This window comes from Harpia harpyja, chromosome 18 (assembly GCF_026419915.1).
Source record: "Harpia harpyja isolate bHarHar1 chromosome 18, bHarHar1 primary haplotype, whole genome shotgun sequence".
Taxonomy (NCBI): domain Eukaryota; kingdom Metazoa; phylum Chordata; class Aves; order Accipitriformes; family Accipitridae; genus Harpia; species Harpia harpyja.
This window is the reverse complement of record NC_068957.1, coordinates 16839305-16860536: the sequence shown is the minus strand read 5'-3', so window position 1 is coordinate 16860536 and position 21232 is coordinate 16839305. Positions and strand designations below refer to the sequence as shown.

General features: G+C 47.8%; 1 protein-coding gene across 16 annotated transcripts in view; it reads left to right on the top strand.

Annotated features, from left to right (window-relative positions):
- Positions 1 to 13489, top strand: part of MBNL3 (muscleblind like splicing regulator 3) — a 97672-nt gene extending 84183 nt beyond the window's left edge. For 14 of the 16 annotated variants that reach the window (XM_052813997.1, XM_052814008.1, XM_052814001.1 and 11 more), the window contains 3 exons: positions 1466 to 1560; positions 3041 to 3114; positions 5765 to 13489. In XM_052813997.1, the coding sequence (XP_052669957.1) occupies positions 1466 to 1560; positions 3041 to 3097 (152 nt within the window). In that variant the 3' untranslated portion in view covers positions 3098 to 3114; positions 5765 to 13489. The remainder of the gene's footprint in view (positions 1 to 1465; positions 1561 to 3040; positions 3115 to 5764) is intronic. The other 2 variants (XR_008239201.1, XR_008239202.1) reach the window with 1 other exon arrangement.
- The last annotated feature ends 7743 nt before the right edge of the window (positions 13490 to 21232 follow it).

The window sequence follows — 21232 nt, the reverse complement described above, 5'->3', positions numbered from 1 at the left end:
AGGGGTCCAGTATGTTCAGGCTCAGCATCTGGGTCTCACTGGGAACCTGTGCAGGTCTTTGAGGCACCTTCCCCTCTGCCGACAGCTGCTGGGCACAGCAGGGTGGGTGAAAGCTGAGCTTTCATCCTCCAACCAAGGTTATACAAGACTATCAACATCCAGGTGTATGCCGGCTTCAGCCAGAGGGAGGAAGGTGGGAGCAGGAGCCCTGGGGAGGGTGCAAGGCTTTCGAGGAGCAGGTCTGAAAGCTTTGGCAGGAATGGCTAAGCACTCTGCTCTCGAACCTCCCCATCCCTATAGTGCAGGGAGGACACACCGCTTGCATGACGGGGAGCTGAGCCCTTCAAACACACCTCTGCCTGAAGGAAACCCCAACCCACTTGCTCCAACGTCCTGTGGCTGGAGCGTGCCCAGCCCGGAGGCATGCACGCTCCCCGCTGGGGCCGGCCGTGTCTGCTGGGGTGGAGGGGAAGGCAAGCCTGCTTCCCTGCCGCATGTTTGCAGGGACGGCCGGGCCTTCTCACAGGCTCCCCAGCCCCGCAAACCCCCCCGGGTTTGGGGGATGCCCATGTGCGCCCAGGAGCATCCCCTCCAGCACCGTGCTCTGCAGGACATGCAGCTTTAGGAGGCTGCCGAGCTCCCTGCTGCCGTGTTCTTTCGGATGCTCTTTCTGCAAATTGTAGCTGTTCAGATGCATTTGTGTATTTTTCCCTCTTGGCCCCCTCCCCTCTCCATCCCCCCACCCCCCCGCAAGAGGGGAATTGTGCCAGATCCTCTAGAATTAGGGTGGAAAGGAAGCACGCTGAATTTGTACGGAGAGAGCTCAGGCTGCCAGCCGCTCGTATGCTGTGCCTCCAGCTCTGTCCCATGCCGAAACATCGTACCTGCTAGAGAGGCAAGAAAACCCAGTGAAAGGGCTGCGGCAGCCGCTGCAAAGTGCATCATGTACCTCTGGTTGCTGGCGGGGACGGGGTGGGGAGGGAAGGGGACAAGCTTTCCCAGGCGGGTGGGAGGGTGCGCTTGCCAAAATGTCCCCACCCAAAGGAACGTGCACTGGCTGCGTCTAACTCCCCACGGGTGCGAGCTGACGTGGGCTTTTGCTAGCACACCCACCCTCTCCCCCCTTCGGAAATTTGGCCCTCGGAGTCTAATACATCATTGTTCTGCTTATAAATGTACTAAGTGTTGAGAATGTTTTGGTTTTTTCCTTAATTATAATTGTAATTGGCTTTTCCCCTTCTCTCTTGTTTATTTTTTTTCCCAACGCTGTCTTGCTTTGCACTGTGATTGCATGCTGCGCCCCGATGTGTCCTTCATGATGATGTCACATGGCTTGTTGCTGTGATTCCTGCCACGCCCCCAAATCCACCACATGTTGCCATGGTTACATTAAAAAAAAAAAACCAAAAAAAAAAATATACGCTCCACCCTCCCGTATGTCGCTTCCATGGTTCCCTTCCGAAAGTGCCCATGATGCACGGTGCTACGCCCACCACTGTGTCTGCAGCAACAACTCCTGCCACCAGCGTCCCCTTCGCTGCAACAGCTACCGCCAATCAGGTTTGGCCCTTTCAATGGCTTTCTTTCACGTGTTCAGATCTCGAGGACCGGGCGAGGGCCGGATCCTGCGCGGGGCCGAGCGCCTTCCCGACCCGCTCGGCTTGGCGTAGGCTCGGGCGCGCAGAGGCAGCGTGTGCGTGTGTGCGCGCGCGTGTGCGTGTACGTGTGCGTGTCCGGGGATCGGTGAGGGGGCACCGGCCGGTCCTGCCATGTGCGGGATGGGCGGCGAGCCCGGCCGGAGCGTAGGGATGGGCGATTGGCAGGGGTGCAGGCGCTTTTCCAAAAAACAACACCCTCCGTGGGTCCTGGAAAAATGGGCTGTGAAACTCCCAACCATACTGTCACACAAGACCTGCAGCACTTCTGCTTTCAGTCTCAAGCAGAAATACCACCCCAAGCATCCTTCCCCGTGGTATTTTGGCATGTCCTCTCCTGGCTGGAAAGTGGAAGTGAAAACACAAAGCAGCCTCCCCACACTGCAAGATTGGACTCTAAAAACAACCAAAAAACCAAAAAAAACCCCCAACCACCAACCAAACCCCCAAAAATCAGGGGCGAGGCTATGAAGTCTGAAGCTTATTTATGCCAGTAACGTCACCCATCCCTACAGAAATGACTCTGGATGTGCAGTACGTGCCGTTGTAGCACTGCCATAAGTGTACAGGATTTCATGCATGTCTGCCGAGCCATAATTCTCTCCAAAACTTTCCTCTGAAGATACTGAGTTGTGATGGCTGCTTCCGCACCAGACCTGAACTGTATATGCACAACCTGTCCTAGTGATGCTTCCTGATAATTTGGTGTGCCACAACTTTTCCCAGTCAGACCAGAGACATTTCAAACACTTTTTTTTATTTTTCCCCCAATACTAATTTTAGCATTTTTATTTGTCATGCTCTCAGGTTTAGAGCTATTGCAAAGAAAACGGGGTGTCACTTTGTTCTTTAGGAGGCTGTTAGCCATGCTGACTGTCAGTAATATCTCAGGGGGCATCCTCTAGTCTTTTGCTAGTGTGAAGTCACGAGGTTTTCAGTAGAATATTTGCCTGCATAAGTCCTAGGCAGTGTTTTACTGCTCGCAGTAGGGATTGCTAGTCTTTTTCTGTGCTTTGTTGTTATTTTCAGGTAGAGCAGGTCTTACTCATACTCGTATTGGTCATGAGAAGAAAGCAGAAATTCCTGTGCAGTGTTGCTCTGTGGCTGTATGAGTCCTGTTTCAGCCAGATAGTTTCAGGGCATATCTGTCTTACTTGTAGTCTATGGAGTTAAAATCCCAGTACAATCACCACATACTCCACGAGGCATCAGTAGTGATGCAGCTACGTTGTACTTAATGTGTGGCAAAATAAAGACATCTTGGGAATGGATCCTGTTTTATAAGACACTGATGTACTTACTAACCTGATACTGAAGACAGAATGAGCAACACAATCTCAAGACAATGTTTTAATGTATTGTGTTCTTTGTTTTTTTTGCTGTAGATATCCCAGTTATCAGTAGATGAACTGAGTAGCAGCATGTTTGTTTCACAGATGTAGAAGTTCCCGATAGAACAGTAAGTTCCTTTTTGGTATTTCTCTTTACGGTGGACTGCTTTGTACAAGGGCAGTGCATCCCCCAAAAGGAGGGCTGGCTCGGGCAGAGGGACCGAGCCTGCAGGACCCCAGTGGCTTCACGCTCTGCCAACTCAACAGAAATTCAGCAGCTGCAGCACAGATACGGACCAGTCCTATGGTTTATAACAAGCAATGTTTCCTTGTGTCTAAAATACCTGTTTTACGGTGTTCGTGGCCTCCCTTCTTACATCCCCCTGAGTCTGATGGCTGTGTTTACAGATTACTGTTGCTTTGCACAGCTCCCAGCTGCCTGCAGATGCCTCAGGGGTTTGCACTATTGATGGCAAAGACTGCTCTGGTAATGAGTCAGCTGAAAAGGTGTAACTTCTCTTTTGCTGTTAGTGGCATATTTCCTTTCCTGGGGTAAGCAGGACTGGGTCATCATCAGCTGCTGTGCATCTGCAAGGCTGGCTTGGTCTGAGCAGAGACCTGCTGTTCAGCTGCAGTGGGGGCCTGGCTTATGGTGGGTTTCTTCAAGAGGTCCTTGTATGTGTTTAAGACCAGGATGAATGCCACAAGCAACATATCCTTCACCCCGCCTACAGATCCTGGGCTTCCCTAGGCTGCTAGGTTTCTCTGAGTGGGAATGATGGAGGAGTTTGTCCTTTTCTTTGATTTACAAACTATTATTTCACAGCTGTAGCAGTGGTGTCATTTTTCCATTGCTTTTATTTGTGAGTGTTAGCTGATGTTCATGAGAGAAAATCCCTTGAGGGTTTCAGTTCATCACTGTATTTTTTTACCCCAAGAGACTAAAGAGCAGTTCGCTTCAACAAGAGGTCACCAGTTTTTCCCAATGCAGGCCATTTAGTATACACAGATATGCAACTCGTTTCTTCCTTAGGTCACGTGTTACAGGCGAGTACTTAAATGCTGGAAATTAATTTGGCAAGCAATTCTCTAATGATGTCTTTAGCGATCGACAGAAGTTACTCATCTTGATGGTGGCCCTTATCTCTGCTGACGTTAATAAAGTACCGTATGTACAAATGACCCACGAACTGTGGCCATGGACCCTTGTCCATGTAGGGGTGAACACCAAGCTATCCCCATTAGCGAAAATGTTCTGCGTTACACAGTGTACTGCTCTCCCAAAGAACAGACAGACAGACATGACACCTGACATGTTAATCCATTTCCATAACACATGCAAAATAACCTGTTCCACCCCATAAGGAGATCATTTGCATTGGAAGAGCCTCATTTTTTAACTCTTTGAGATTGTTTTCAGCATTTATTTCAGGAAACTTCTTTTTTCTGAATTCTTTTCACTTTTACGTGTGTGTGTGTCTGTGTGCTTAAACTCACACTGCCAATAGTTAGTGATTTCAGACTAGGTGAGGAACTTCCATGGGATATATTTCTTTACTAAGTAGGGAGCATGGCACAGTCTGTTGAGAAAAGCATCAGCGGTGCTGTTAAGGACCATGAAAAACCTTTGCTTGAAAGAAGTAGCGTTAATGTATTGAATTTGATGGGATTTCTTGGGGATCAGGCTACTGGGCATGGAGAAGGTCTGGGTCAGAGAAGGAGCCTGTTCTTCATGAGGGCAGTGTGAGCACGTGCATAAGCCATCGCTCTGCCAGAAGCACTTGTCCTCTTAACACCTTGCAGCTGGGGGACATAAACCACCTTTGGAGGCTGGTAGAACAGGGCTATGTCCCCCAGCATCCCCAGTGCTCACAGACCCACCAGCAACCATTTTCCTGCAGCAGCCTGCGTGTTTTGATCCTATTCCTGGGTTGTTACCCACCATCTCCGTGCATAAACTAAAGGCAAGCAAATCTCCTGAGGACACATCGTTTCACACTACCACCCGAGCATGTGAAATTATGCATGTGCTCAAGTGTTTTGCCAGACAAGGACCTTGGTTGGCACTCTGCAGTGCTGAGGGGCAATTCCCAAAGCTGCCCTGAGTGGGAGTTGGGTAATTGAAATTCTTGCTGCTCTGGCGGATGTTTTTCTTTTCCTCCATAGTTGGTGAGGTCCTGGTAGCCAGGCTGGCTAGTCTAGCTCTGCAGGAGACAAGAGTTGGGTCCTTCAGGAGGGCGTCTTCATGAGTACATCTCAAGAGAGGCAGTTTGCTCCCAGAAGAGGGTCTCCTGAGCACAGGGTTTCTGTGTCTGTGTTTTGTCTCTGGGCCCTATTTGCCTTTGGCTCGTGGCTCCTTAGATTTTAATGTGACTGTGGCTCTCTCTAACGGAAACCGGAGCTAACAGGGGTCAGGGATTCCTTTGGCCCTCTCCTTAGTCACTCTCTACCTGCCATTCTGTCCAAAAATAAGACTGTTATTCGCCCACCTCCCTCTTTCACCAATTGTCTTGTCAGTATGTGTGTGAAGCACACTGGAAATGGAAAGCCCTAAGTGCAGATTAAAGAGGATGCCAAGTGTGTTATTAGCAATTTCACCCTACATCAGAAAATTAAGGGAATAAAATGTTTTCTCTGTGCAACATACTAATGGCAACCTCTTGGGCAATGCAGTGAGGATGTAAATGTATCTTATTAGAATGACTTTTATTACAATATAGATCTCTCTCTCTCTCTAACTTCTCACTCTTTCTTTGTTGTTTTTTCTTTCCCCTGCAGCAGACCATGTTGAAATTCTGAACAGTAAAATTATGGAGCACCAGGACTTCTTGGTGGGAAGCTGCGCATGGCCTTTCTGTATATATCCCCTCTTCCCTCTATCATTCTCTACCACCTCTACAGTAAGCCTGTTGCAGCCTACATGTTAACCAAAAACTGATCAATGGGAATGTCAAAAAAAAAAAAAAAAAAAAAGCACTATAGAAACAATTAACAAACAGCTCTCTGTTATATGAGATATACAAGTAGAAAATTATAATAGACTTTTATAACACATTACTTTAACACACTTAATCATTTTATGACTACCATCCTGATAAGTGCATCTGCACAGCGGACTGTTGGTTTACTGTATACTATCGATGGATAAATGTTTGTCTTGTTTTTAAAGTGTTATCTTACTGTTTTGTTTACATCATAGTCTATTGATTTGTTTTAAAGTGTACATCATTATCAAGTATACTCAATACCGTTTTTTCATTATTGTTATGTCTTAAGTTTTCATATACTGTAGGTTTTATGGGTTTTTGTTTTTTACTAAAAATGTTATTGTGGGAAACAGGAATTATGTGCTTGAAAAACACGACACAGGAATGTTCTGCCCTTTGCTGGATTTTGCTGTTAATGTCAGCTAAAGTTGCTTGTGTTAAATGCTCCTTTTATCATTTAAAATTTGCCTTCAGATAGACTCCAAATTTTTAGTACAAGTGGTATGAAAGGACAGCTGTCATTTTAGTCCAGTTCAGGGTATTTCTTTCAATACAATGAGCTGATTCTGGAAACTTTTGGGAAAAAAAAAAAACACAAAAGCCCAGGCTCAGTAAGGGGACAGGAACAATTTGCTCAGACAGTGGTAAGCATCAAGGGATTTCTGCAGTTCTGTTGTCCATTGAAGTGCATTCTCAGCTGCAAACGGCGCACAATCTCTCTTGCTGTTCTCGTGGTGCAGTCAAAAAAAAAAAATTAGATGGTGAAGTGAGACAGCTTCAGCTGGGCAAAGACTCATTGCGTTGGAGAGGAGCAAATGCCAACCGTTAGCTGGAGTGGGCCCATAACCACAACTTAGCCCAAGCTGGGTCATACCATGCCCAGGGGCTTGTCTCCGCTAAACGTGCTGAAACATTTTGGCCTGAAATCTTATGTGGCTTTTCTTGAAATTTTGTCAGCGTGTACCTATTATTTAATCACCATTTTCCATAAGTGGGTGACTTTTTTGCCCCATGATCTCTGGCCCTTTAAAGCAAACACAACAGTAACAAAGCAGGAGAAAGCTCAGCATAAGCTTTCTACTGTATATAAACATTCATCTCAATGGAGCTCCTATAGATCAGTGGATTTATTTTGGTACCTTCTATTTGATCAAGAGCAATGTTTGCCGCACAACAAGGGCTAGTTCTCAATACCTCCTTTACATATGCATGAATGAAACGATTTCCGGCCCGTGCACCCTGGACAGCCCCAGCCTGTCGTTATGCTGCGTTGCTGAACAATCTGGCTGCAGAATGCATTTTGGTTGAGGATACAGCCAAATTCATCCCGGCCATAGCTCTACAGTATCACTGGCATTATGGAAGAGATGGATTTGCTACTGTAAATCCACGAACTCCATACAAGGAGAAAGAGAATCGTTACTGAAACCAAGCAAGAGGCCAGCGCCCAGCGTCCGGAGGGCCAGCCACCCCGAGCTCACGATGGTTCTGTAGGGTGCCAAATTCTGGCAACCAGGTTTTCTTTTCTTTTCCAAGCTCCTTGGCCTTGGTTAGAGACTTTCCTTGCCCCTTCTCCTCTGGTGTGAGCGCAGACAGTTTACTAGATGTGTATCTCCACGGACCACAAGTGATGGAGGGGCATCTAGGGCACAGCTGATGCACCCCAGAACAGGCTCTGACCATCTGCCTGTGGAGACTCATTCATAGGAAGAACCTTTGAAGAGCCCAGCTCAAAAAGGCCTTGAGCCAGAAGGAATCTCTCCATTCATTTCAGCAGGCTTTGAACCAAACCCTGAGAGAGGGGAAGAAACATCCCCACCCCCCTTATGAACCCTGTGCTTTAACAGTCACTTGTGTCCATAGATGTTCCCCAGCCATCAGCGTTCACAAGCAGCAGCATTGCCTGAAATCAGTGACTCTCATTTATATTGGTGACCGCATACCTGTTCTTTTCACCACTGAGTTTCTGTTTCCCAAAACCATAACATTGTTAGTGGAAAAAGTGGATTTGAGTACTTCCTGTTTGAAATTATTTGTGTATCAAAAATGGGTTTTGCACAACCTGTGCCAGTGCCTCAACAAAGAACAGAGCTGATCTTAAGCCAGAAAGGATGCATTCAAGCTTGTATGGCTTTATGAGTTCAAGGAGGTTGGAATTTTTTCAGTGCTAAATGGATTTTTGTATATCTTGACACTTTGATGTAACCTCCTCTTTTATTTATCGACTTAAACATCTGGCATAGATGTGCATAGAATGTAAACCTAGAATACAGCTGTTTTCATGTCACATTTAAAGCACTGAAAAAAAAAAAGCATTTAAGGATTATTTTTTATTAAAGAGGTCCAATGAGGGATGTTCAGGGTAGTTATATTAGGTGCCACAACAGTTTTTATATTGCTGGCAAATTTAGAGTTAATTTGTAAATGAGTTTAAAGAAAGAAAAGCTTGAAGCACTAAACTTCACCAAATTCAAAACAATCTCGGCAAAAATGCCATTTTGAGGTAGCACTATTTAAACTAGTTGTGCAATGACTTGCTCTAATTTTCTTTGTTCAAGAAAGAAAAGAAAAAAAAAAAGTCGCCAGACTATAAATTTCCTAAATAGACTATTACAAAGTCACCGAGCTAGTTAGTGACTCTAAACAAATGTCATAAAAGCATGAATATCATCCTTTATTTGACAAGAGATGTATGTAAGTTTGTTTAAATCGATATAATTTTAGTGACATTTTTATAAGCTTCCCACTTTCCATGAACCTATATTTTTTATTTATCCAAAGTTATTTCTCTTTGTCCATTTCTCTCAGCCTTATGCAAACAATATGCAAGAAATGCTGAAACTTGGATAAAACGGGTCATGCAGAGGGAAAATGAAAGCTGAGATTGATCATTTTCACGAAAAAAGGTTGTTAGTAGTTTCAATAAAAAGTACTACTACTAAACTGTAACATAAGCAGACAATAAAAGAGGGATTTAAAATAAAATGGATTCATAAAACTATTAAGATTATTTTTGTTAAATACAGTGTTTTTAGTAATTTGGAACATGATTTCACAATCAGCCGTGTTTTTTAGTTGGAAATTTCTAGCTGATGATTTTTGACTGTATTTTTGCATCGCGATGTTCTAGAAACCGTTACCTCCCTGGCCAGCCTGCGCCGGCCCCCTTCCCGAGCACTCCGAAGCGCTTTTCCTCCCTGCCATCCATCCTTGCCGTCTCGCACCACGCTCGGAGTGTTCCCGAACGGCGGCACCGCCAGGCTGGCCGCCAACCACAGCCGCGCCGGCGCTCCGGGGTCCCGCGGTGGGGTCCTCCCGGCGTGCCGGTGGCGGCGGACGTCCCGCCGGAGCTGGGCCACCACCGTCGAGGCGGCGATGGAGATGGGTATGTGTCTCGTGGGTGCAGCTGGCCAGAGGAGGATACGCGTGTGCCTGGCGAGACGTCTTCTCCGCCTCGCGGGCTGCCGGCTGGCGCGGTCGAGTAGCTCTAGGACACGCGGGTACACAATGATTGAGAAACTGGAGTCCTCGTTTTGTTTATCCCTTGTACATTTCACAGACATGAAAATTGAAAAAGGTGAAATTTATGAGGAAAATCTAATTTCCCATTCCTGTTGAATGGATTTAGTTTGATATTGACCTGATTTTACCATGTGCCTGTTGAAGGCCTTAGAGTATATACTGTATGTTAAAGACTGTAATAACTTTTAAAAAAAAAAAAAAATAGTTGATAGCCTAATCCAAATGTAAATAGAGCTACAACACATTGTTACTAGGCTACAACGCATTAGTTCATGTCATATATTTTCATTTCTCTACCATTAGTTTTTAACGTTTTCATTATTGCTTTTTTTGATATCTTTAGTAACTAATGAATTTAATTTTGAAGGAGAGTTAGAGAAAGTTTAAAATTTTTAATACATGTATTCAGCCCATTTAGTTATATTCTAAACCAACACTGAAGCATGGTAAGGTATAGAATACAGTCCATAACTAGTTTGTATAGTTTACAGTTTAAGAACAAAATTAACTTTGTATGTAACTCCTACAATGATAGATTCATTGTTAACTAATTATATTAAGTTGTTGTTGCTATGGCAACAAAACTACAACATGGCTACCTTTGTATACATTATTTGTGAAATTTTCACATGTAAATTAAAAGTGATGTGTAACAGTATGAGCTTGTTAAAGGTACAGTTCGATACTGTCAGATAAAGATATGATTGAATATTTTTAAAATCCCAAAGTCCCATGTGAACGCTGAATTTGTGTCTTTAAGGTCACTTTTTCAGTCAAGAAGTTTACAACACATGGATTTAGAGTCAGGTTTTATAGCTTGTAGAAATTGTTGTGTGGCAAGGGTTATTCCACAGTATTTTCACTTCAAAAACACGACAGCCTGTATTTACGACGTAGTAACCGGTCTTGCTTTCATTTCACATTCATTCACACAGTGGGAATTCAGAATTAATCCGTTTCAGTACTGTAGCTCTGCCTGCAATTTTCTTTTCTCCAGAAATTGAGCACTCACGCAATTACGTTACGATCAGGGCTAAATAATTAAGCATATAACTATTTTAATACTAATTTATATTAGCAAAAACTGTACAGAAGAAAAAAAAATATTGTGGAATGACCCCGTAACAGTGTTGAAGATACAAATATGCTGCAGTTAAACTGATTCAGTTAGTGTACGAATGTGTGAGACACACCTTTTTTGCACTTATGTACATAGTCCACGAAAGAAATCCTTGGAACTTATTTTGAATATAAAAAGTCTGTAATAATACAGGAAAAGTTTGTAAAAGAGATAGGTATTACTAAGGCTTTGAAAAGGAGGAGTTTTTTGCTATAAAACTTATCTGAAAGCATGATGTTGCTTTGCTGTTGTAAAAGCTTTGTAGTTTGCCATAGCTTATTATACAGCAGACTGATAACAGGTCAGCTCCAACCTGCAGCACAGAGAAATGGGAAACAGTGTGTAATTAACTAGTAAGGTCACTAGCAAAGATTTGAATTACTTTTTTTTCTTTTTTAATCGGCCTACATTTTCAAACACACCCTAGGTCATGTTTCTGATAGGTTCTGTTCTCGGTGAATCCTATTAGGACCGATAGGTCCGTGGCGGCATACACACATTTTTCCTAGCACCTAATCCTATTTCTAGCTGGAAGTGTTTATCTGTTAGAGGTGACTGTCACTGCAGCGAGTGTTTTAAATCCCACAGGGAATTTGAAATATCACAACTTACTGGTTTTTTTGGTTTTGCGGTTTTGGTTTTTGTTTTTTTCACCCTTTTGGGGCAAGGTAACAAAATGGAAGGGACGGATGAGTGGATGGACAGGGGAGGTTTTGGATTGTCTTGGGCCATTTTCCTCTGCTGTACGACAGCCGTGGTGTTCATCTGAGAGAACCACGTGGCAGTGCTGCCTGGTGCTGCCTGCTCCGACGGCACTGCCGGGTGGATGTTGGGGCAGGGAGGTGGAGGCTGAGCGTGGCAGCGTGGCCAGCTTGGCGCTCCCGGCTGGGGTTAAGCCCCATTGAATTGCCACCGAAGGAGAGCACGGCCGTGGTTCCCCAGCCCGCCGAGCAGCCTCTTGGTTCCCTTTCCACTGTGTTGGTGGTACTGCCGGGGCTCTGCAGTACAGGGGGGATTTTGGAGAAGCTGAAGCACCTGTGTTGACCCATTTACTTTTGATTGGAACAAGTATTTTTTTGTTTGCAAAACCCAAGCCCCAGACTTGCTTCAGAAAGGTCGCTGGTTTTGCCGTGAGGCTGGTCCCGACTCAAGCAATGAGTTGAGCACCGCAGAGCGGAACCGGTGGGTGGTGGCACCCGATGTCACCGTCTCCCTTTCCTCCCATTCCAGGGTTGGGGGTGAGGTGTCACTGCCAAGCGCAAGACCTGCTCTTCGGCCGCTGCTGCTGGCATCTCGGAGGTTTCCGATGCCTCACGATGCCAGCGAGTGCCCAGCCAGCCTGCTTTGCACCAGGGGTTTGTTTAAGTGGGTGGTTTGCTGAATTGGAGCCGTAGCATCGTGCGGTCCCAGTGTCTTTAAGACAGGGAAAAATCAGATGTTGCCTCTCTTCATGGGTGTTCTAATAACCTAAATTTTAATATAAAATAATCAGCCACCATGCTATTAAGGCTTCCCTTTGCCATAATCGATTTCTATAATCGAGCTTTTTCTCATTTCTAGGATTATGAGAGAAAAATACTTTGCACTATGTGAAATGAATCGTAGCTGGTCAAAATTCTTTTCTTTGGGGTATGAGCATGATCGTGACAACGCTGCTAAAATCTTTGCTAGTGATCTTTACTGACATCCTCTATCATCAAAAATATATGCCTCTCAAATGCGATATTTAAACATGCAAAAATAACACAACTGTTAAATAAAATGAAGTTATTTTTCCAAACACACAACAGAGAGAATTACCTGACACCGAATTACAAGGTTCCAGTTCTTTATTACTGTACACAGATGCTATTTGATAGTGGTGGAAGCCAAATGATTTTGTTGCCATGGCTTTTGTATCCTAGCAGATGAGGGGATGATAAGACCATTCTTAGATTGGATTATGGGATTTTTTTTTTCTTTCCAATTAGCTTTGTTTTAATTATATTTTTATTTTAAATCATGAAAATGAACCAAGACTCCCCACACTCTTTATTGTATCACCTGACAACAGATCACTATTTTTTTTTATAGAGAATTGTATTTTAGGCAATCACTAAAATCAAAGAGAGAATGTTCTCCTAAATTGTCAATTTTTAATTTAAATATATAAAAACATTTATACTGTACTGTGTAAAGTAGATCTTTGAAGCACATTCTTCTTTTCGTAGGCATTTCTGGTAAAACAAAGTAAGGGAAACATTAGATATCAATTTAATGGTATAGTTTAGAAAATATATACAAACAATTACAGTTAGCCCTGTGGAATTGTAAGAAATTAAAATATCATCGGATCCAGACAGGCATAGGCTAATGCAATATTTCAGTTCCGTAACATGATAGTTCATTCCCTCAACTGCTACCAACAGGGTGTACGCTTTGAATTTATTTTTCTTTTTGCCACGTTATATTGCTGTAGTGCTTGTACGTGCTTTAGAAATGTGCATAATGCTACTCATTTTAGTATGTTACTTCTATATTGTTATTGTTTATTTTTTGATCTTTTAATAAAGTGTATAAAATTCTTGGTTATGTTTTTTATGGATCCATATCTACACATTAATAGGAGTTTACTTTAAAAACTTTTCAAGTTCCAGTTTATTAGTCCCAAACTTCAAAGGTTCTGATGTAAAAATAATAACTAATGAATTTGATTCAATGTTATATCTAAAGTGTAGAACAAAAGAATAAATTTCTTTCCAGAAAATACCTTCAGTATTTTGAATTCTGTAGCCAGTGCCTCCTTTTTATCGGATGCATTTGGCCTATCATATTAAAGTTACTAACACAAGAAAGACATTTGTATTTTAGAAGAATAAAAAGTAAAACTTTCCAGATGCTGCCTTTTGGTTTCTCTTGTGCCTTAGACCTTCTGAGACACATATGATGTGGTATGCTTGGTTTGTATTTTTCCATGCTTCCTTTCTGACCCTATCTGTGATGTGATTAGAGAGGAGATCAGAGCTGTGCATTTGAAGATAACCATGAAGAATAAATTGACTATCATTCAAAGGCCTGCAGCTTTTGTAGCACAGTGATGTGTGTATTAATTTTTCTCTTTCAGCATTTGTGTCAGATACCGTTTTGAACGTCCCAGTGCAATAATTCAACAGTAAGCTCCCTTTGGCAGCGGCCTGGATTCCCCAGCTCTCCTCCAAGTGCCCAACTCATCCCTGGGCTGCTTTGCCAGGCTCATGCCTCCGGCCGGCGCCGGCTGGGGATGCCTCTCGCTGCGGTGCGGAGCAGCCACGGCTAAGCTTGGTCTAGACTTCTGCAAGAGAGAATTGCTTCTTGCCGAGTTTGTTTGTCCCTTCTGTAATGTTGCGTAAATTTAGAGGTAAGAAAATTGCTCAGCAGCGTTGCCACCTTGGTCGCCACGTGCATGCCAACAGCATTGCCGTAAAAGTGGGCTTTTACCCTTAGACCCGCTTGAGATCGCCACTTGCTCCCGAAAAGCTTTAGCTTTTACTGGCTGGTCTCAACATCATATGTTGGATCTAGCCGGAGGCCCCGAGCCAGGGAGCGTGGCCAGGCCGGGCTGCAGCATCGCTCATCTCGTGGGCAGCAGAAGATGACATCAGGAAGCCCCTGAAGATGTGAGCAGCTTAACTCGGCTAACGTCTGAGTGGTGGTCTGGCCTCGGCACCCAGGCTGCTGTGACACGGGACACCGAGGTGATGGGTGAGCCCAGATGGTGCAACGCGAGGGGTTTGATGCCAACACGAGGGAGGGGAGCGCGGCATGGGAGGGATCACTGGCCGTTTTCCCAAAGGAGTTCAAGAATCTGACTCAGGGAAAATTAGGAGTTTAAAAATAAGTATTTTGGGGGCTGCAGGTCTGCTAGAGCCGCTCAGGGGCAGGAGCGGTTCAGCGAGGAGGCACACTGCAGGAGGCTGTGCAGACACTGCTCCTCCCCATCACTCTTAGTAGGACAAGCTGTTGACTTTGAAAAAAGGCAGACGGAGCCCAGGACAAATTATATAACTTTCTTTTTCATCAGCCTGTTCCCCTGACTTCTCCTTGCAGGTTAATTGACTCCATTTGTGTGTCAAGGCCACTTACAGCTTTTTTCTATAAATGACTCCTGCCTTGTCTGATGGCACAATTAAATGTCTGAATTGTTTCTAAACCAAAAAAACCCTGAAACTTTTCTAAGTAGTGGATGTTGTGGAAGGATGGGATCCTTCCTGAATGGTTACTCATGAGTTTTTGTTGCCAGCTTTCCTCTGGTTCACTTTCTCTGTGGGAAGGGGACGGGGGCTTGCAAGGGATGCTTTCCTCAGAGCTGTGGGAAGGGCTGAGCCTTGGCTGCTTGGAGACACCAGCTCCACTCGGGAGAAGCATCCCCCGCAGGGAGGGTTGGGGGAGGGAGTCCCACACTAGCACCGAAATTCAAGGGTAGCCCATTAACAAGAGACTTTAAATTGTGTTTCAAGGCCAAACAGCATCCTTGGGCCAGGGATGTGGGATTTTACCTGGGGCCCAATTCCAGAAGTCACAGGAGTAGCTGCTGGAAACCGTTTTATAGGTGAAGTTGGATTAAAGGATCTGAGCAAACTGTACACGATACTGTATTTATGGCATGTGTCATTTGGAAATATTACAGCACCTAGCCTATCTATCTTCCTCTCCACTGGGGCACGTTTGTGCAGGAAAGCCAAGTTTAATAAAAAAATCTCCATTTAGCACTTTGACTGTTGAAGCTTCAGTGGGAAACATGGGGGGAGGGGGCGGGAATCTATTTTTCAAGGCATGCTCCATATTCAGATGGGCCTCTGTGGTCCAAAGCCAGTTTTTATTCAATCTGGACTTAGTGCTGGATAAATAGGTCACTTTGATCTATTTATTATGAGAAAAAGGAGACAGGAGAAAGAAATGTTTGGCTCATCCCCAATGAGTTGTGGATTTAAAATATCCTTTCCAACCCTTCCCAGGAGGGGTTGCGTCAGAGTGTGGGGCAGCATGAGGTATAGCCTGTACCCTCTTGCTTTTTCTCCAAGCTGTTATTGCAGATGATGGACCAATGTGCCCCTTCAGCCCAAGTGGGACCCTGCCTCAAGTACATCTCTGAAATGGCAGCACATCCCAAAAAAGGATTCCTGTGAACAGCCTGGGAGGCCTCTGGGGTGTCTGTGGGCAGGGGACCTGCACAGAGACAGAAAGACCCACAGCCTGAAGGCCATGGGAATGGGCTTGGAGGAGCAGGGGCCCAGCCAGGCTTGGCTCAGCTGGAAGACGTTTGCTGCAAATGCCTTCGCCCTTTCCTCCTTGTACCTGGGATATGGAGAAGGCTGAGGTACTCAACATTTTTGCCTCAGTCTTCACCAGCAAGTGCTCCAGCCACACTGTCCAAGTCGCAGAAGGCAAAGGCAGGGACTGGGAGAATGAAGAACCACCCACCGTAGAAGAAGATCAGGTTTGAGACCATCTAAGGAACCTGAAGGTGCATAAGTCCATGGCACCTGATGAGATACATCCGTGGGTCCCAAGGGAACTCATGGATGAAGTTGCTAAGTCACGATCCATCATATTTGAGAAGTTGTGGCAGTCCAGTGAAGATCCCACTGACTAGAGAAGGGGAAACATAACCCCCATTTTAAAAAGGAGGACCTGGGGAACTACAGGCCAGCCAGTCTCACCTCTGTGCCCAGCAAGATCATGGAGCAGATCCTCCTGCAAACTATGTTAAGGCACATGGAAAATAAGGAGGTGACTGGTGACAGCCAACCTGGCTTCACTAAGGGCAAATCGTGCCTGACAAATCTGGTGACCTTCTACAATGGGGTTACAGCATTGGTGGAGAAGGGAAGAGCAACTGATACCATCTACCTGGACTTGTCCAAAGCATTTGTCACTGTCCTGCACAACATCCTTGTCTCTAAATTGGAGAAACATGGATTTGATGGATGGACCACTCAGTGGATAAGGAATTGGCTGGATGGTGACCTTCAAAGAGTTGTGGTCAACAGCTCGATGTCCAAGTGGAGAGCAGTGATGACTGGCATTCCTTGGGTCAGTATTGGGACCGGCACTGTTTAACATCTTTGTCAGCGACATGGACAGTGGGATTGAGTGCACCCTCAGCAAGTTTGCCGACAACACCCAGCCGTGTGGTGTGGTCAACGCTGGAGGGAAGGGATGCCAACCAGAGGGACCTTGACAGGCTTGAGAGGTGGGCCCGTGCAAACCTCATGAAATTCAACAAGGCCCAGTGCAAGGTCCTGCACATGGGTCAGGGCAATCCCAAGCACAAATACAGGCTGGGTGATGAGTGGATTGAGAGCAGCCCTGTGGAGAAGGACCTGGGGGTGTTGGTTGACAAGAAGCTCAACATGACCTGGCAATGTGTGCTTGCAGCCCAGAAAGCCAACCGTATCCTGGGCTGCATCAAAAGAAGCGTGACCAGCAGGTCGTGGGAGGTGACTCTCCCCCTCTACTCTGCTCTCATGAGATCCCACCTGGAGTACTGCCTTCAGCTCTGGGACCCCCAACATAAGAAGGACATGGAGCTGTTGGAGTGAGTCCAGAGGAAGGCCACGAAGATGATCAGGGGGCTGGAGCACCTCTCCTGTGAAGACGAGCTGAGAGAGTTGGGGTTGTTCAGCCTGGAGAAGAGAAGGCTCCAGGGAGAGCTTATAGCAGCCTGCCAGTACTTAAAGGGGCCTACAGGAAAGATGGGGAGGGACTTTTTACAAAGGCATGTAGTGATGGGACAAGGGGTAATGGCTTTAAACTGAAAGAGGGTAGATTTAGGTTAGATATAAGGAAGAAGTTCTTCACTGTGAGGGTGGTGAGGCACTGGGACAGGTTGCCCAGAGAGGCTGTGGATGCCCCATTCCTGGCACTTGAACACTGCCAGGTTGGATGGGGCTTTGAGCAACCTGGTCTAGTGGAAGGTGTCCCTGCCTATGGCAGCGGGGTTGGAACTAGGTGATCTTTAAGGTTCCTTCCAACCCAAACCATTCTATGATTCTGTGATTTTTCAGGGTGGCTCTGCCAGTCTGTTTAGCAGCCGTGTGCTCCGTCCTCTCCCAGGCTGTTCCCACTGCCCTTGCCCTGATCCTAAGGGGTAAATCCAGCCCCGAGGCGATGGCACTGCAACGCCCATGCCGGCTGCCGCAGCGAGGATCACTGCAGCTGGGCAGGAGGCCGTGGTACAATGCTGCTGCACCGTTTATCTCTTGGCAGCTGCAGCTGGGTTTTGCAGAGGTATTTCTGCTTTGCTCCATGATGCATGTAAATTATTTGCTTGTAAATGTTATCTGCGCCCTCCCAAGGGAGCTGCTGCCTTCATCCCCTCTGCAGCCATCGTGTGCTCAAAGCCTGTGTTTATAATCGATGCGGCTTCTGCTTTAATGCTTTATGCCACCATAATTCAGCTGATCTCCGTGGCAGCCTTTCTGCTGCAGCTCCTGTATGTCCCGCACGTACCGTGGCAGCCAGCGGAGGGCTTTGTGGCCGTGTCCCTGGTGGTGTCCCCGCTCACCCCACAGCCCCCTGTTTTGCCCCCACGCATGCAGTGTGGAGGCACCCAGGTGCCTGGAAGGGGTCCCGCTGGTTAGCAGCTCTGTGCGGTCACACTGGGGTGTCAAGGGGTGCTGGGTGGTGTTTTGGGGTGCGTGTGTCTGCGCCAAAGCAAAGGTGCTCGTGAGTACTTTGCAAAGCTTCTGGAAAACTCCTGTTGAATAAAAATACTGTTTGCTTTTCCCTGCAGAAACACAAGCCTGAATCAAAGTCACCAGCCGTCTCGCCCTGCGGGGTGAGCCTGCCCGAGGGTCACACTCCACCATGCCGGTAAGGAGACACAGAACGTTGCCCATTAAACCATCAGTGTTCTCAGAGCCGGTGTGCAGCAGCACCAGGGTGGGGGTAATGCAAAGGTAAGTCTGTGTATTTGCTGGGGTGCAGGGTGCTGGCGGCCACCCCAGCCCCGTGACGTCGGGGTGTGCAGGAGCAGCGGGTGCTGGCTCAGCAGCTCCCCTGCTCCGAGCATCCTTTGGGTTTTAGGAGCTGGGTGTGCTCAGTCCTGCTCCCCCGGCCCCGTCGTGCCCCGCAGCAGGGGCTCGGGGCAGGCAGGGGCAGGCAGGGGCAGGCAGGGGCAGGCAGGGCCCCAGCAGCGCCGGCAGCGGGAGGACAGGGGTGACGCGGGGAGGTGGGAAGTCACATGTGGTGATGCTACTTGTGCTATTGCGTAAATCAAGGGGATTTTGGAGAGGGTAACAAGGGCAACTGGGGGCTCTCGGCTCGGCAGGATGAGGCCTTGGAAGACTTCTTAATTCCCCATGTCGCGCAGTTCAAGGGTGGGGGCTATGGCTGGATTTGGGCCAGCGAGTTTGGGCAGAGGGTGGCCTGTGCTGGGGAGGGAGGTGGGCTGCAGTTCCCCCCGCCAGGCTCTCGCCCCGCTGCCAGCTTTGCTCAATTATGGGAAATCCTTTAAGCTTTCGCATTAGTGCTGTATTTAGGTCTGCACTGTATTAGGGCTTGGCATGAGGAGCAGAGTCAGATTTCTCACTTAATAAAGAATGTTTTAAAGGCATTTGTCATCGTGGGCCCAGCGCCGTGAGCCAGGATGCTGGGATGAGCGGGGTGGGTGCCGTTGGAGGTGAGGGTGCTGGGCTGGCTCCGTGACCTGCCCCGCTTGGCCCTGGCCAGGTCCCATCTCCACCTGCCTGTACCCTGCCTGTACCCTGCCTGTACCCTGCCTGCACAGCTCCCGCACCCGCAGCCAGCCCTGCGCTCCCACCCTGAGCATTGGGGCACTTGCTGCCAGGACAGGGGGATCTGGTCTGCCCCGATTACCCAGCCGGCCAGGGGTGCGCAGGGGGTTTGTGCATCCCAGGGCTGCAGCCGGTGACCTCCCAGCCCGTCTGCATCGGCACAGCCGCTGGCAGAGCCCAGCCGCCCTCCCGCAAGTCTCCGGGGCTGCCGTGCTGGCGGGAGGCCCATCCTGCTGGCAGTAAATGTGTCATCGGATGGTGATGAGGGATAATGAGTCACGAACGCCCACCGCCAGCCAGCCTGGCCGGTCCTGGCGCAGGGCTGCAGCGTGCAGGCAGGAGTGGGGAGAGAAGATCTGCTCCAGCCCGAGCTGCCTCGCTTCTCTGCCTCTCCCTGCCTCCAGCCTCATCGACCTGCATCTTCCATAGGACACCAAATGACGGAGCATCCCTCTGGCAGTGCTCGCCTGGGGCTGGGGTGACAGCTCCGCTCCCCTGGTCCAGCGTGGGGATGTGGTGGTCCCCCCATGCCCCTGCTCGCAGGTGCCTGTCACTGCCACAGCTCTGCCCACCGCTGTCGGACAGCTTGGTGAGCGTGGGGCTGGGGGGCTGCCTCCCCAAACGTGTGTCCTCCGGACTGCAAGTAGCTGAAGCTGGGGCTGGACCAGCTCAGGGTGTGCTGGCAGGAGCGGGAGGAGCCCCCAGAATCCCCTTTTCAGTGTGGGTTTTTCCTTTAATCTGGTAATCATTGAGGCAACGGAGTATTAGAACCAGATTTTTGAGCTGCTGCTGGTGGTGTCTGTGGCAAACATCCCATGCTCTTGCGGAAGGCAAAGCTCAGCCTTTGGCTTGTGTTAGCGGGCGGCTGAGGAGCCCTCAAGTGCCTTCTCTCCCTGCTCTGCCCCACGAGCAGCACTTCGGCACTTTGCTCCTCGTCTCCTAACTCCAACCCGTGCAGGCCCGCGAGGGCCCTGGCACAGAGAAAGCCAGGCTTTTTCTCCAGACCGTGGCTGTTGCAAGAAGGACAGGAGAAAGTTGTGTTGTGGCTCAAGCGATGTGCCCTGGACAAGGCCAGTGTGAGGGCACGTGGCAGCCCCATGGCCAGGAGCTCTGTTAGCCGCCCTCCCTCTTCCCCTTCCCTCCAGACTTGCTGAGTGAGCAGGAAAAGCGAAGTTTTGTGGGATCCTCACAGATCTGCCACTGAACTAGCCCCAGGAGCAAAAGCAGCCCCAGCGCATCCTCTCCCAAAACCACCACTGGGGTCCCTGGGTAGGGCCTCAACCCCAGGCAGAAATGATCCTGATGGGGAAAGCTTTTATTTTCTTTCCATCTTTGTCTTCTCCAGGGCTGGGCTTGATTATTCCTTTCAGCAACACAAAGTGCTAGAGAGGCTCAGCAGCCAGAGATCGATTTTCTTTGCTCTCGGCGCAACTTTTCTGTGCACGGGGAAGCAGCTTTTTTCTCCCCCTTCCTATTGTGCTGAGACTTGGCAGGTGATGCCAGGGATGGCGGCAGCCGCCTTGCCGGCGGGAGGGCAATGGGGGACCCCGCAGAGCCACGCAGCCCGGCTACGTGCAGCCCTCGCCTGGTGCAGTGCTGATGGAGGGTGTCAAAGCCTTTCGCTCGCGGCCATTGAAGAGCAACTCGATATTGCCGAGAAAGAAAGCCCAGCCCAGCTCAGCTCAGCCATCAGTGTCGCTTCGAGGCGCAGCGCAGGGTGGGGACCCTCGGCTGCTGCCTCTGCTCCTGCTGTGCTGTCCCTTCTCATTCACTGCAAAGCGCTGGCTAATGGAAGATGATTTTCTTTCTAGGGAACATGCAAAAATTTGTGTCAACAGGCATAATGTGAGAAGACCTCATG